This window comes from Malaya genurostris, chromosome 1 (assembly GCF_030247185.1).
Source record: "Malaya genurostris strain Urasoe2022 chromosome 1, Malgen_1.1, whole genome shotgun sequence".
Taxonomy (NCBI): domain Eukaryota; kingdom Metazoa; phylum Arthropoda; class Insecta; order Diptera; family Culicidae; genus Malaya; species Malaya genurostris.
This window is the reverse complement of record NC_080570.1, coordinates 152,073,760-152,090,856: the sequence shown is the minus strand read 5'-3', so window position 1 is coordinate 152,090,856 and position 17,097 is coordinate 152,073,760. Positions and strand designations below refer to the sequence as shown.

The 17,097-nt window shown below is 39.1% G+C and overlaps 1 protein-coding gene across 1 annotated transcript in view; it reads left to right on the top strand.

Annotated features, from left to right (window-relative positions):
- The window catches only part of LOC131426201 (J domain-containing protein), a 111,806-nt gene extending 94,712 nt beyond the window's left edge, over positions 1 to 17,094 (top strand). Inside the window, exon 3 of the mRNA XM_058588750.1 lies at positions 6,555 to 17,094. Within this exon, the coding sequence (XP_058444733.1) occupies positions 6,555 to 6,881 (327 nt within the window). The 3' untranslated portion in view covers positions 6,882 to 17,094. The remainder of the gene's footprint in view (positions 1 to 6,554) is intronic.
- Positions 17,095 to 17,097: the final 3 nt, after the last annotated feature.

The following is a 17,097-nucleotide window of genomic DNA, read 5'->3' as shown; positions in this document are numbered from 1 at the left end:
GTACATGTGGGCCGTATTGCATCAGGTGGTTCATGAACGGCCTCAATTATGGGCTCGACAAGTCCCTCATCACTGGTGCTGCGATGCTTTTCGGTACCCATGTATACATGTGTGTGTGTGTAAAGGGACTCGGTCACGGAGCACGAATAGAAGAGGGCACAATAACAGCTCGCGTGTTCCTGTGGGCGATGCTAAATAGCAAGTCATAACTCTTGTAACGTCACTCGGTTCGGTTTGTTGAATGGAGCCGTCCAAAGAAGTGCGACGATGGATGCTGTGCGAATGTTGTAGGAAAGCAGGGTTTGTTACACACGGGAAAGTAATTAGGGAATACAAATTTTCTGCTTCATTGAGAAAAAAACCATGTTCCATGTTTGCTCGCTTGCTCTGGTAACAAATTTCTAACTTAATTGCTTCGTTGAAACTTGAAACTAACTTGCTGGATGTATGTTTTGACACACTTGCCTTTTTTCACAGGACTTTGGGTAGGTTTTGTAGTTATAATTGACTTAAATATCTAAAGAAAAGAGTTTTCATAATATAAGGGAGACCAGGGCTAAACCGGACACTTGTTGGAAATTGGAAAAAATCCATTACAACTAGATTTTTAGCCAAGTTATTTCTACCGTTGTGTAGGTTCAACCGTAAGCTACAATTCCCAATTTAGGATTTGGAAAATTATGCATTAGTTTTCTTACCAAGTCCAAAAGTGTGGAAATTTGAGGCCACATGCATTGAATGAAAAACAGATGGAAAACCGAAAGAACACTTGTGAAATTTTTCTTCAAATATGATGAAACAAAATCAATTTTGCATCGAATTGTTGATTTAATTATGACGATGAAAACTGGATATCTTTTTATAATCCAAATGGGAAAATATCGTGGGTTAATCCGGGAAAACAATCAACATCGACGGCTAAATCAGATCGATTTGGTAAAAAAGTAATGCTCTGTGTTTGGTGGGATCAGAAAGGTAAACATTGAAGAAGTTGCATACAGTAATTTTCTTAAATTAACTTATCTTAACATTCTATACAGAATTGAGGGTTACAAATCAGATAAGTTATTTTATGGAAATTATGAATGTTAAAAACCTTTATAAGGGTTAGATTCTTGCGGTAATACGAGTTACAATGGACGCTACGAAGCCTTACATGCGTTACTTTTTTGTAAGTCTTAGAAGTTAGGAAGCGTTACATGCGTTACTTTTTAGCTAGTTATAGGCGTTACAAAGCGTTACATGCGTTACTTTTTTGTAAGTTATAGACGTTAAAAAGCGTTACATGCGTTACGTTTTAGTAACTTAAAAATTGCAAAGTGTTACTTTTAAGTAAGTTATAGTTATAGTTACTTTAGTTCACTTATTTGTACTATTGTAGGCGTTTGAGTTCTAATAGCTAAATAACCGTCTATATTGCAGTATTTTTCAAGCAAGTTCTAGTGATTTTGGCAATACGAATTTTGATACTGTCGTGTCGATCCTAAAATTCCCAACTATTTTACCATTGATGCTCGGCTTAAACGCATGAGTTAAAATAAAGTTGATCAAACCTGGAAAACCGGTTAGTAAAAAGATCAACAAATACAACTATGAAAAGAAAACCAAACCGGAGAAATTGTTTTATCAATTAACAGTTGAACATGGCCGGTTTCTTCTGTTCCATTGAACTGTTTCTTCGTGTGTTTCACATGCAGGATAGTTCAATTGGCAAAATGATTTCCCCTGTTAGGAGAAAACTCCGGGGTTCGAATCCCGTCTATTCGGTAACTTTTTTGTGGTTTTCATTTCGGAGTTGTATTCGTTCTGTTTTTCAATCTCGTCCTAACAAAAGTAAACAAATCATTGCATTAGTTGAAACGTGTTTCAAGCTCCGAGTAATAAATAACTAGCATTTAATCAATTGGATGCAAATGTACTTCCCAAAGGGAAACAATTGCCATTTATCCTTTGATTGCGCAATAACTTTGGCATCTCAAACTAGAAATTTCATTTCAACTGATACATGAATTCCTAACTATCAATTACGAAACATTCAAATATTCACATTACGAAACATCCCTAACAAAAAGCCGAAGGTGAATACTGCCAACTAAACAAATAAGATCATTCCACAATCAGAACAATTCTCCTCCTGACTGCGACAATAAAAAGTATTAAATTTTTCAACGTCCCCTTTTTCCCACCCTCTCTCACGTCTTCTCCTACCCACTAACTCCGTACATACTTTGATTGCCTCCACATCAAAGCAGCACGACGGTACGTTGAATATCGAAGCGTGCAAGTCCCGCTGAGAAGGTAAACAATGTTAATAATAAGACGATTAGCAAAAGCTTTCTTCGGTCGTTACGAGCACAGAGCGAGACGGAGAGAGAGAGAGAGAGAGAGAGAGAGGAAGAGTAAATCGCCTGGAACCGTAGTTCCGCAAACTTTCGGTGCTCGACTATTCGAGCGTGTCCCTTGAAACTCTGGTAAACACTTCGGGATGGTAGAAGGGCGGGAAAATTTGTTGGGCAAAAAAAAAATTGTTAATATGTTAAAAAACAACGCAGACTGCTAATGCACTGATCAGTTGAAGACGAATCGTAAAATTAGTTGTGTACTTAGCGCAAACCGGTATCTATGCGATAACAAAACCCCTAAATAAAATTAATAAACAGTTTTTGATGAAATACCTTTCTAAGAAACTCAGAATTTGTCTAAAATTTTACATTTGAACAGATGGTTAGCGTCAATTATTACTTAAAATATGATTATTCTTCATTATTCTTATCAGCATTGACGATCTGATTCAGATAATCAGTTTGAATGTTTCTACTTTCCAAACAACATCCCGTAGAACAAACTCGATTCGCCAGTCTACAATCACGGCAGAGGCTTATTTCCTGTGGAGCAACAACATGTTGAGTTCTACAGTCTTTTGTCGTCGTTGCCGGCGGGTGGAAATGTTATGCATGAACGATAACTACAATTTATGGCTTCATTTAGTTGGCAATGTTTTCTGAATCGCTTTTACTGGAAAAAAGTGAAAGTAGTGGGGAAGGCCGATGGCAGAACCGTGACTTGATGGCATGCTGGCAGCCTGATAGAATCAGCAAGAATGACTTATTCTTGCTCTATGCCAATGGTTCTGATTCCGGGAGGGGCCAGGGCCCCTCGACTCCCCTCTGGGTACGTGGCTGTTGGTAACATTAAAAATATTGAAACCGTTGAATTTTGTGAAATAATATTTCTATTTACTAATTACTCTCATATCAAGTAAAGAACTAGTGATTCCTTCGTAGATAGAATAGAACAATTAATTCACCTCAAAGTTTTACTGAGCAGAAAATGCAGGAAGAACTTTTAGTTACGGGAATAAAAGTTATGGGTCTCTTGCAATAATATTTATGCTCATTTTCCTTCAAAATTAGATACAAGTGCTCGTTTCGATTAGATAAAAATGAATAAAGATTGTAACGCTTTGTACTGTCATAACTCACAAAAAAGTAACGCTTCATAACGCCTATAACTCACAAAAAGTAACGAATGTAACGTTTCGTAGCGCCCACAACAAGTAACGCATGTAACGCCTATGACTCACAAAAAAGTAACGCAATTCATAAAAAGTAACGCATGTAACGTTTCGTAACGCCTAAAAATTATCGTAACACTTATAAATTACAAAAAAGTAACGCGTGTAACGCTTCGTAATGCATGACACAAAAACAGTAACGTATGTAATGCACGTCTATAACTTACGCAAAAGTAACGTATGTAACGCTTCGTAACGCCTATAACTTACGCAATAGTAACGCATGTAACGCTTCGTAACACCTATAATTTACTAAAAAGTAACGCATGTAACACTTCATAACGCCTATGACTCGCAGAAAAGTAACGCAAGTAACGCTTCGTTTCGCCTATATCTTACAAAAAAGTAACGCACGTAACGCTTAATAACGCAAATAATTTACAAAAACGTAACGCTTCGTAACGTCTATAACTTACAATAGTAACGCATGTAACGCTTCGTAACGTCTATAACTTACCAAAGAGTAAATGTTACGCTTCGTAACGCGTATGGCTCACAAAAAAGTAACGCATGTAACGTGTCATAACGCTTCAAACCTACAAAAAAGTATCACATGTAACGTTTCGTAACGCCTATACCACAAAAAAGTAACGAATGTAACGCTTGTAACTCTTCGAAGCGCCTACAACTTACAAAAACAATAACGCATGTAACGCTTTATAACACCTATGATTTGCAAAAAAGTAACGCATGTAACGCTTCGTAACGTCTATAACTTACAAAAGAGTAAATGTTATGCTTCGTAACGCGTATGGCTCACAAAAAAGTATCGCATGTAACGCTTCGTAACGCCTATACCACAAAAAAGTAACGAATGTAACGCTTGTAACTCTTCGAAGCGCCTTCAACTTACAAAAACAATAACGCTTTGTAACACCTATGGTTTGCAGAAAAGTAACGCTTGTAACACTTTGTAACGCCTATAACTGACAAAAAAAACGTATGTAACGCTTCGTAACGTCTATAACTTACTCAAAAGTAACGCTTCGTAATGCCTATAACTGACAAAAAAGTAAAGCATGTAACACTTCGTAACGCCTCTGACTTACTTAAAAGTAACGCATGTATCACTTCGTCACGTCTATAACTTACAAAAAAGTAACGCATGTAACGGTTAATAACGTGAATAATTTACAAAAACATAACACTTCATAACGCCTATGACTCGCAGAAAAGTAACGCTTCGTAACGCCAATAACTCACCAAAAGGTAACGCATGCAACGTTTCGTAACGTCAATAACTTTCAAAACAGTAACGCATGAAACGCTGCTTATTCATGGAAAAGTATCACATGCAATGCCCTGTTCTTCAAAAAGTAACGCATGGAATGCTTATAATTTACGAAAGGTAACGCATGTTACGCTTCGTAACGCCAATAACTTTCAAAACCGTAACGCATATAACGGTTTGTAACGCACAAAATGTAACACAAGTTACACCTATAACTTACATAAAAGTAACGCTTCGTAACACCTAAAACTTACAAATAAGAAACAGTTTGTAACGCTCATAACTCGCAAAAAGTAACGCATGTAACGCTTCGTAACGCCAATAACTCACCAAAAAGTAACGCATGTAACGTTTCGTAACGTCAATAACTTTCAAAACAGTATTTTGAACTTGTTCATAAAACTCATGAACAACTACGATTCTTGAAAATTGATTACGCAATCAACGATGAAATTTTTAAAAATGTGTTTTTATGGGGCCGGAGCAGGGTTACCAAGCATTGAAAATAAAATTCTGTACATTAAGAAAATTAGGATTACCACAACCTGGTACAACGTACAGAGATAAAATTTAACTTCACTTAAGTAGCACTATAATTGCACCCTAATGCAATATCCGCTTTGGCGTATTAGACGAAACTGGGAAACTGCCCAGCGTCCTTCGAATTTAAATTTATCAGCTGTTTAGGTTCTAGATACAAATAATAATATTCTCCACAGAATTTTGGATATCGCATGCGATATTATGAAGAACTGTTTCTATTATTCGCATTCTCGTTAACACGGTTATGTCTCTGACATTACTCACCAGTCTCTTTTAGTCTATCGAATGGTCAAGGAAGATTTGTTGTTTCATCCATATAAGATCGTCATAACCCCCCTGTCAGGTGAAACCGACAGATTAAGGAGCTCATTTATCGTTTGCGAACAAATGCTAGCCAGTTTGGGTTGAGTGTAGCCGGAGAACAAAATGTCTCAGGTGTCTTTGCGCAACCCCGTACTACTCTGGAACATCTTTCGAGTAATGAGGCATGAAGCTAAAGCCGACCACAAATGCCTAGAACCACTGTATGACCTCAGAAGTGGGAGTAAACGCTCTTAAAGGCATTCATTTATGTATAATTACTTGTCGATCGTAACGGTTTTCACCAAAGGAGTGCTATGCTTTCCACATGAGCAAATTGCTTGCCAAATCATCAGTTTTATTTAGAAATAAATTTCAATCGTGCTCAAATCAGATCGGTTGTGTCTGTGACATTACCCAACCGGATTTTTGAGCGAAATTTGTTTTTAGAATCTTCTATTCCTAGCAAAAGTAAGACAACGAAGATCAAGATCAAGTACGTGCATTTTCAGTGTTACCGTGGACGCGCTTCTTTGAATATCGGTTGGTGTCCTTTTTATACTTCGAAGTATGTAACTACGAAAACAAAATTCAAACCATGAAATTGTCATTACACGTTCGGGTTCAACAATCTTTTTGCGCTAAATGTATGTAACTATGTTCACTTTTATTTACTTTTCGTCTTCGACTCGTCAGCGCATTAGCAGTTCAGGTTGAACTGTTAGTGTGACTTAGCATGAACCCCTGAGCAGACGAGAAGTTTTACTCTACTAGACCACCGGTCATCTGAAATTGATTCGTCGAAGACGAAATGTACATAAAAGTAAAAGTGAAAATGCATTTTCATAACCCTTACGCTCAATTTTCGTTTTCTTTCCTTCGTGGTTTCGTCCCTTCCCTTTCCAGGAGGCCAAGGAGATCCTGTGCGATCCGGAGAAGCGTGCCAACTACGACAAGTGGCGCACCAGTGGTCTGCAGATCAGCTACAAGAACTGGGTCGGCATGAAGGAGCACGTCCAGCAGAGCATGCACTGGGCCACTCCGAAAACCAAGGACCGCATGCTGCCGGAAATGGGTGGCACCGCGAGCGGTCTCAGCGCTGGCCAACCGAACCCGGCCCACCGGCGCGCCTCGGAGGGCGGTGCCGCCCTGCACTACGCCGGTCGGAAGGGCGAATGGGGCTCGGAAAATCCGAGCGAGGTGGTCAACAAGTTCCGCAACTACGAGATCTAAGTGCGATGGTGCGGGTTTTAGGTTGTTGTTTTGTTTTAAATCGTTTTTTTTTGTTTTTTGATAATGGTTTTCTGAGGGACTGCGTGCGAAAACATCCGATGGTGCTTTCGGATCCGTCCGATAGAAAATATTTCTGCTCCTTTTTATCGCGATTCGCGGGTGACGGTTCCGAAGGTGGTTCGGGTTTTTTTTTCTGGAATCGCCCTCAGAAACAGTTGGGATTTTAAGAGTGATTATATTTTACTACTTGCGAAGGTAGTTTCGCTACATTCGAGAGAAATATTAGATTTACGTGACCGAACAAGTCAAGTGTTTAATTAAGAGAGTAAAAACAAACAAACAAAAAAAATACACGTTGAAGCAAAGAGTATATAAAAATCAAATTTTTCACTGTAAAATGATTGCTGTTTGATAAGAGCTATTGTGTACTGTTATTCGTAATACATTCAAACATAAATTAGTATCATTGTCAGAATAGGTATCTCTATGTTGATTGAACAAAACAAATGCATGTAATGAAACACTAAATGTTTTGATAGATATTTAAGGATGAACACTATGAACTCAAATAACTATGATGTAGTCGATTTCCGTTGTGTAGCCGTTGAGAAGAAACCGAGCAGGAAGGAAACAAAACAGAACGTTTTAGAGTAATAATTTCCATACAAAAAGAAGAAAAAAAACGGAATGCGAATGCGAAGATCGCGCATCTTCCCTTCTCTCTCGGTGTGCGTGTTGTCATCTAAGATTCTCAAACGGACGACGAGCTTCGCGATCATCTACACAACAGAGTGAACCGATCGGTGTTACAAATTTGTGGAATTTTGTATCCTTCAAAGCTAAAAACAGTTTAAAAGTTAAGTAAAGTAATAGTACTAGTAAGAAAACATAGAATGTCTATTTAGTGTGGAATATTTTCCCTGAACCCGTTTGAAAAGAACTGCTGTTGTTTTTTTTTTGATATTATAGTCTATTTTTCCTATACACTAGAATGTAAGATACTTCCGAAGGAGGAGTGACTAGTGGAATGAATTTACCCAGTAGGTTTAGAAGAAAAACAGAAACTGAAAAAGAGTTTGTTATTCCAGGCAAAGGCCATCCCTGTTCTAACTCGAATCCCACCTCTTCTGCCTTCTATGTAGAAACAATTATCGTATTCAAGATTATTTTCCAGACAAATAAACCAATCAATTTATACCTGGGAAAATCTGCGAAGGATCCGTTTTTACTCTATTGAGCTAGCTATTTTGAACTGATCCTGTTTAGACAGCATCGATATACTAATTCACACACAAACAAACACACAAACACAACCACACACATGATTTCATATTTCATCGAAGAGCCGGCAACAAATTTGTTCATACACAGCTAAAACAAACAACTGGAAGATGGTATGTTGGTATCCCAGCCAGAGCAAGAATCTAACCTTTTCCTCTGCTTTCAGATGCTCCTCTCTAGGCAATTTTCATCCAGTGATGAGACATGAAAATTGGTTTTCATTGTTACGAAGTCCGAAGCCTTCCGTCTGAATGTGGGTGGGTGTTCACAACAGGACTAAGGACCGACACTCGTATAGCAAGCAAGCAGAAGACTACTTTGATTGGAAAATTCTGTCCCCGCATGCTGTTTTGCTGTCAATCAGAGCAGTCAAGTCAACTTCGGTTGAATGTATCGAAAAAAAAGAAAAAAAAAACAACGGAGAATATTTTCACAGCTGGTCACAACTGAAGTTTCCATTTTTGCTACGGTAAAAGTAACCATTCAACTGCACTGATAAAATGCACCGTCGGAGCGAAGGACTTTCCACCTGTCAGCCACAGATGGAGTGATTGATGTAGCCTCATTTACATTCAGAAAAATAGCTCCTACGAGTCAGTAACAGTGTATGAGAGTAACAAACTTCTACGGAATGCGGCGGCGTTGATGACGATGCAGGTGGCAAGCGACATCCGAGAGAAAGAAAGAAAGAGACCTCAAGTGGGCACTACGGAACTGCGGATCGATATTTTGTTTTGCGATGAGCCATCCCACCACTGAAGTGAAAAACCTCAAAACCACCCTTTTCCAATTGCCATTCTGTCGACACGACGCGGCGCAAGCCTGGGGAGGGTTTTCTTGCGAAGATTACGCTTACGGTTGAAGTGGCCGGGAGGCTGCCTGTCTGTCATCTGGTTCTTCTGGTATGCCACCTATTTTAAGAACGGCTTCTCTCTACCGACACGGCTTGAGATCGAAGGTTAATCCGCAGCACCGGGCTTCCGGTGTCGGTCTCGATGGATGAGTGAGTGGATGGAGGGTGATTGATTTCACGTTGCCTTAGTGGAAATGGATTTAGTAAGGAGATGCGAAAGGACGATTATTGCATTTTGCTTGGAAGCGAAGCATCAGCAGAACACGATTTCGAATCGGAACTCGCTGAGAAATAATGCTATTTGCATGAAAGTGCTTTTTTTTAAATATCTAAGTCACTACAGACTGTCACCAATAAAGGCGGGGCTAGGCGAGTAAAAATATAGCAAACACAAAACCAACTGTTTTTGATTGATTTGTTAAAGCCGATTTGCTTACTTCGATAAACGAAAACTTTTTGGGATCTACATATTAGTCCTTCAAAGGACCAGTTAAATAAACTTCTTTGATAATGAATAAAATTGCACAAATCGACAAAACTGGATTCTTTGACGATTTCTTCAGGGAACGATTTGTTTGTTTCAAACCAGCATCGGTTGGTTGAGCTTCTTTGATGTTAAAATAATGTTAAAATTTTCTCAAATACGAAGAACCAGTTAACGGTGATGTTTCTCTGCCGATCCAGAGCTAAAGTCCAGAATAGCGATACAAAATTTAGGTCCTGATCCAGGTCTAGAATTTTCAAATGCAGCTTTAGAATTTCAGTCCTGAATTTAAGTCCCAGAAAATCTCAATCCAGGTTCATGTTCAGAATCAAGGTCCCGAGTTTAGACCTAGCTCCAGAACCTCAGTTCCAAATCCAGATTTAGGCTAAGTGTACAGGTGCAGTATTCAGAAACAGGTCCAAAATTCAGATCCAGAATCCACGTCTAGAACTAAGATCCAGGTTCATCTTCAGAATCAAAATCCCGGGTTTTGATCGAGAATCAGAAACCCAGTCCATAATTCAGGTACAGGATGAGCGTTTAGAATTTCAATCTGAGATCAAAATCTGGAACCAGCTCCGGAATAGGGATCCAGAGCTAATCGAAAATATGGAGGACCAGATAACGGTGATGTTTCTCTCCAGAGTTAAAGTCCAGAATACCGATACAAAGTTTAGGCCTTGATCCAAAATCCATGTCTAGAATTCTCAAGTTCAGCTTTAGAATCTCGGTCCTGAATTTAGGTCGAGAATCTCGATCTAGGTTCCGGTTCAGAATCAAGGTCCCGAATTCAGAGCCCCGATACAGGATTCAGATACAGGTCCAAAAACCAGATATACAATCCAGAGCCAAAAACTCTGGTCCAAGGTGAGAATTTATGTCCAGAATATCCGTACTGAATTCAGGTCCTGATCCAAAATCCAGGTCTAGAATTCTCAAGTTCAGCTGTAGCATCTCAGTCCTAAATTTAAGTCCCCGAAAATCTCGATTCAAGTTCATGTTTAGAATCAAATTATAGCATTTTGCTTGGAAGCGAAGCATCAGCAGAAAACGATTTCGAATCGGAACTCGCTGAGAAATCATGCTATTTGCATGAAAGTGCTCTGTTTAAATATCTGAATCACTACAGACTGTCACTAATAAAGGCGGGGCTAGCGCGAGTAAAAATATAGCAAAAACAAAACGAACTGTTTTTGATTGATTTGTTAAAACCGATTTGCTTACTTCGATAAAAGAAAACTTTTCGGGCTCTACATATTAATCCTTTGTGGGAACCAGCTGAAAAAACCTAATGAACAATGTTGATGACAATGCTGGTCTCTGGCTTCATTGATGGTTTCTTCGGGATCAGATTGTTTGTTTCAAATCTGGACCTGCTAATTGAGCTTCGATGTAGGAAATGTTAACATTTTCTCGATTACGGAGGACCAGATAACGGTGATGTTTTTCTTTAAAGCTAAATAGAATCCTGAATTTAGGTCGATAATGCCGATCCAGGTTCTGGTTCAGAATCAAGATCCCGAGTTCAGACCTAGCTCCAGATTCTCGGGTACACTAAGAATCGGCTGCGGAGTCTGTTGAAACAGAAAGGCCAAATTCCACAAAAGGAATGTAATGCCAAGACTTTGACTTTCCAGAGCCCCGGTTTAGAACTCAGATATAGACTAAGTGTACAAATGAAGAATTCAGATACAATTCCAACATCCAGATCTAGAATCCAGGCCAAAATGTCAGATTCAAGGTTCTCACCTTGAATTACTCATTTACGTCCAGAATACCGATTCGGAATTTTATCTTCTGATCCAAAATCCAGGTCTAGAATTCTCAAGTTCAGCTTTAGAATCCTTGTCCCAGTTAAGAATTCATGGCAGAGGGCATTAGCCCTACAAGCCAGTTGTCTGTTCAAGCCCCGACCTGGAAGGACTCCAAGTGTCATCGTAGGATCGTAGCACCAGAAGCCTCAGTGTTACGTTCCGTGTATACATTTCGCCACCCTAAGCCTTGTGATAGACACAGCTCTTAAAAACGACTACGCATGACAAAGCGTACATCGAACATGGTCTAGATTTTAACCGTCTAACGACCGGTACCATACATCCTAACATCATCTCTGTCCAACAAACACTGGTCTTCTCGCTCTATACCTATCTTCCGCTCAAGCACTGAGTATTTATAATCGCTTGTCACCTTTCCTTTCGCTTGCCCACCATGCCTTAAGGACTGAGGCCAGTAGGTCGCGTAAAACCACGTGGCTCACTGTGCGTATTACAATTCTCTCCATGCTCTCTCTCGCAAATGTGCAAAATGACTCTCGATGTGGCCGGGTGGCCAAGAAAGTTTTGATATTTTCGGTTACAAGCTTGACTACATCACATCAAATCCAAGAAAGCTGCCGCTTGCTTGGCAGCCCTTTTGAGCCCATTTTATTTCTCTCTCATGTTTTGTTACGTTACTAAGCAACGAGAGCAAAAAAAATGGTGCGTCTATAGAAATCGACTTAGCTTCACAAAAATAACTTTCACTTAATTTTCATCGCGACAACGTATATGTTTTTATGTACTAATCGCATCTAAATGAAATTATCTAGACATTGTCAGGATAGATTTTTGATCCATGCTTTTGAAGGCGAGATATTCAATGAACAAGTTGAAAGTTGCCGTTTTCAGCTATGCAATTCTTCCTTCAGAAAAAGACTCCCGACCGCTAAAGTCAAACAATCATTCTGAAATTTTCACAGTATAATCTAAACTAATTTTCTAAGAGATTGTCAGTTGGGGTTTTTGATATTCGTCACCGCTTCTGAGAAAATCAGATTTGAAGCGTGAAAATAACCCTTTAAATCATCCTAAAACACACTGGCCTCAGCCCTTAAGACGAAGGTAGCATCATTCACAAAAAAAAAGAAAAAAGAAAGTGGCCCTAGCGTACTTCCTTGAGGAACACCTGTGAGCTGCTTATAAGACTGGACTGTAGAGCCGATGGAAAGATATTGTATCCGATGTTATCGCATTTCGTTGATGGTAAGTCGATTAATAGGCAAAATAACATAGAGAGTCTATAAATGACATGACTGTTAATAAAATAACCCTACAATTTTACCGTCTACAAGATAGGCTTGAAGCCATTGACAAAATCTGGTCGTGCATCCTGTTTTACTTCAACTTGGTTAGCAAAATTTCGTGATTCAGCGAGTCGAAAGCAGTCTTAAGATCAGTGTGGATCGTGTGCTGGCAACTGAGTGATTCGAAAATCTTGGATTCAACACCCAGCGACGTGATTCCTCGGTAATTAACGACGTCGATACTTGTCACCTTTATTTAAGCTCCTGGAAACATTACAGAGCGTTTCCAATCAGTTGGAATTTGTTGCTGTTGGAGCGACAAATTGAAGATATGCATAATTTTTTTTTCTCCAAAATTGCAGATGGTTTAGCGCTGTTACTTGCTGCATACGACGATTTGATTTTCTGAATGGCTGAAATAACCATTTGCTCAGTGACATTGAAAATTTTATTATCAATAGCATCAGTTTATGCTTTTTCAAGCTCGATGGCAGATAGAGTTAGTCGAAATAACTCTTGTCATCCAGTGGCGTCCCGTGACAAAATTTATGGAATTTGCACTGATTATGTGATATGATATCAGATATGACAGTTCGTAGTAAGTAACTAAAGATTGAAGTATGGATATTTACTTGTGTTTTTTTTCCAATACTTTAGGATGGGATTGGCTTTTTTATTGAACTTATTTCGTATCATTTGAAACAATAGAAGAATACTCTGTACGTGGAGAAAATCTGTCAACAACTCCGTCAGTGAAACCGCTTTGACGTTGCAACTGAGACAGCAATTTGTTTTCAACTACCGTAAGCATAAGCCACTGAAGCCTCTCTCCTGAAGGCGCACATGCAAATTCCCACAAAGGCAAACGTGACTGAGATAGCAAAAATTCTCAGAGCTGAACACTTCCTTCTCTTCTTGAATCTATGCAGTAACGTACGTGCATGGAAAATACACTAACACAGCGACAAGACATATTTGAAAGTTTCAGTTGGTTGTATTTGAGATGTGTGTAAAATATACGCCATTTCGGTGAACAAGGCAAAGTGCTCGAGTTCAAAGCGCCACCTATTGGCTACGGTAATGCGATCTGAACAGATCGTTTGACTGTCATTGACCAGCAAGGGCAAGGAGCTTAGGGAGAATTTGGGCTTATTGTACTATGGACAAAATCGTTCATTATTATAACTGTACTTGGATTCTGGTACTGCGAATATTGCAACTGTTTTTTGAGGGCATAAATTCATTGAATTTTTATCCTTAATCCTGAACTGAATTCAGAAACTATAATCTGGACCTAAATTCGGGAACTGGAGCTGGAATAATTTTGAACCACTGCATCTTCGGAGTGGAAACATCTAGCAAAATAATTGAATGCGGATGGGGAAACAGTAAATTCTTCAATTTGACCGGCACAAGGTGCACATGAGGACGAGACGCCACTGATAGCATCCTAGATGGAAGCCCCGTCATTTTTTATGACATTGGTTCAGGATAAGTGTAACCGTATGCGGATGAGGTTCAAATGAGCCCAGCTTGATTGAAGTCACCAAGAACTTTGGCGTTTGCCTGAGAAGATAGCATCGATGCTAGGGAGTCATGTCGCTTTTCGGGAGGAAGGTGCACTGCACAGATGTAATAGTTTTTCACTGGCGCGGAAATCTTAGTCCAAACAGAAACAGCGATGAAAATTCCACTATCACCAATTATGATGATCTCCAGTTCTAGAGGGCAATTGTACGGTAATGGAATTGAATACGGCTAAGTTGACTAGTTTTAGGTCATTATTGTTGGTTTTTGGGTGAGGTCTAAATCCCCAATGACACTTTTGACATAGTGACGTGGGTAGCAATCCTGTTCAAGCTCTAACTGCTCGACGGTGCTCCCAGGGTAGTAACTATATACGAGGTCTTTTCAAAAAGTACCCGGAATTCTCATTTTTCTAAAAAAAATATTTATTTATTCGTCTACACCTATATGGTCCCCTTCAAAGTAATCCCCCCTAGATATAATACACTTATGCCAGCGTTTTTTCCAGTCTTCGAAACACCCCTGATAGTCACTTTTTGCAATGCTCTGTAGCATTCTCAGCGATTCTGCCTTTATCTCTTCAATCGATGAAAAACGCTGTCCTTTCATGGATCTCTTCAACTTTGGGAACAGGAAAAAATCACACGGAGCGATATCTGGTGAATAAGGAGGTTGGGGCATGATTAAAGTCTTGTAATGCGTTTGTTTTTTTGATCAAAATTCAGCAGTTTTGGAACGAATTTTGCTGCCACTCGTTTCATGCCCAAAACATTTGAAAAAATATGATGGCATGAGCCAACTGATATGCCAACTTCATCAGCAACTTCTCTAATAGTGATTCGGCGATCATCCATAATCATTTTTTCCACTTTTCCCACATTTTCATCGATTATTGACGTGCTGGGTCGACCGGAGCGTTCGTCGTCTTCAACGTCTTCGCGGCCATCTTGGAAACGCTTATACCACTCGTAAACACTTGTTTTTTTCATAGCAGACTCACCGTAGGCTCTCTGTAACATTTCGCACACTTGGTTACACTTTATTTCATTGTTCACGCAAAATTTAATACAAATTCTTTGACTCTTCAATTCTTCCATTGTTCAAACTAACAAAAATCGCCGAGGTCAAAAAAACACGTCTACACCAGCCGCTACAAGACAGAATGTAAACAATGAATACAGCTGAAAATTTCACCATACATTAGGGACATATGTACCAACACAATAAAAAAAAAATTTGACCACCGGACTCTCCAGACGCGCGCAATTAAAAAATTCCGGGGACTTTTTGAACAGACCTCGTACGCTAATGATGCTCATATTGCAGAATTGTCATCCTTGTTGTAGATATCATAGTCACTCCTAAATATCTTCAACAGCGATGCAGTGACGAAAACATGAACCCTCATTTCATCGAAGAACCATCGAGCTTCCAATCGTATGCTGGATTTAAACCGAGTGTTCTAGACCAAATATCTACCTTACACTAGGGCTTCGTTACCTAGTCTCGGGAAGAAGCTGCCGCCTTGGAAGTAGCTGATGAAACACCGAATTTTGTATTAAGCAGTCCGCTACGGCTCAGACGCTGTTGTGCGCCGCTCCTAATACAAAAATGTTACTCGATGTCGACCTCGGCTTTACAAAATGACAATTTTTGGTTTTCAAAACGAGTACTACTGGTTAAGCTGCAAAATTGGTCGGGGTTCGGGTGTTCGAACCCGACCTGTAAACGAATACGACTGGCTAGGTTCAGTAAACGGAAATTACCAAATTCATATAAACATTTCCATTTTTCATCGGGCACGGATCGGGTTTGAAAAAAAAACAATCTTGGATTCGGGTCGGGTGCCGGAAAAGAATTTTTCTTCTCGATCGGGTACGGTTTGGGTTTGAAAAATTGCATATTCGACCATCTCTATCGTCCAATCACGAACCACCCTAATCATAGCAAACTATGATCCGGTGAAATTCGTTCGGATATAACCAAACCATGATTAAACAAGGAGGGCTGGCATCCCTGATGTGGGTGATTCGAGTTCGAAGTCAACACTTCGAAACATAAGGACAACTGGTACCTTTTTCCAAGAAGAAATGTATTTCCCTATGATTGTGGAACCCTGTTGTAAATTTTAATAGCCTCTCGACCAGCGTTGCCAGAGCAAAAGGTAAGATGATAAATGGCAGTTTTTGTTGCAAAGCAATGCTTTGCCCTTCATATTTACTTTATTTACAAATAAAACAATACATTGTCGGTGATGCTGACAACACTTTTTTTTACTCTGCAGTAGCATTAGTGTCAAAGTCGAATACTTACTTACTATAATTTCAACCAATTACGAGTTGATTCAAAAAAAATTTACGAGCTTTTATCCAATCCCATGCTTCAATTGCAAAAAAAACGTTCCAGCAAATCTCATCAAACGTACAAACTTTCCAGTTGTTTGGCCGGCTATCAGTGCACTCACACATTCACTAGAATTATTCCTACAGTAGCTATCAAATGCGAGCAAACCTATGACAAATAGAAGAAGAAAAAAAAACAAACAGAAAGCAAAGCAGTGGTAATGATTAGAAAAAAAGACAAACTAACGTCTCAGTATTTTCAATGAATGGTGACCATTTTTATCTCTAGAACAAAAAAGAAACCTAAACCTATAACAATCAAGCATTTTTATGTACCTCTACAAAGCAACAAAATACAATGTTATTGGCAAACAAAAATTGAAAGCTCAAAACTAGTAAAATCTGTTTTAAACTGTGGAATCAATTATCAATAAACAACACATACTAATGCGATATCATTTGCAAACAGCAACATGCAAAGAAAGAAAAAAAACAAGAAATATAGAATTAAATGTGATAAATGATATAACAGTAAATTGTATTATGATGATGATGAAACTCACTTGCACAGAAATGTCACATAAGGACATAAGGAAGACGAACTAATATTCAACCAGACAAGCACCAACAAATAAAGGGACAAACCATCTTCCGTCGGTGTTGGATTC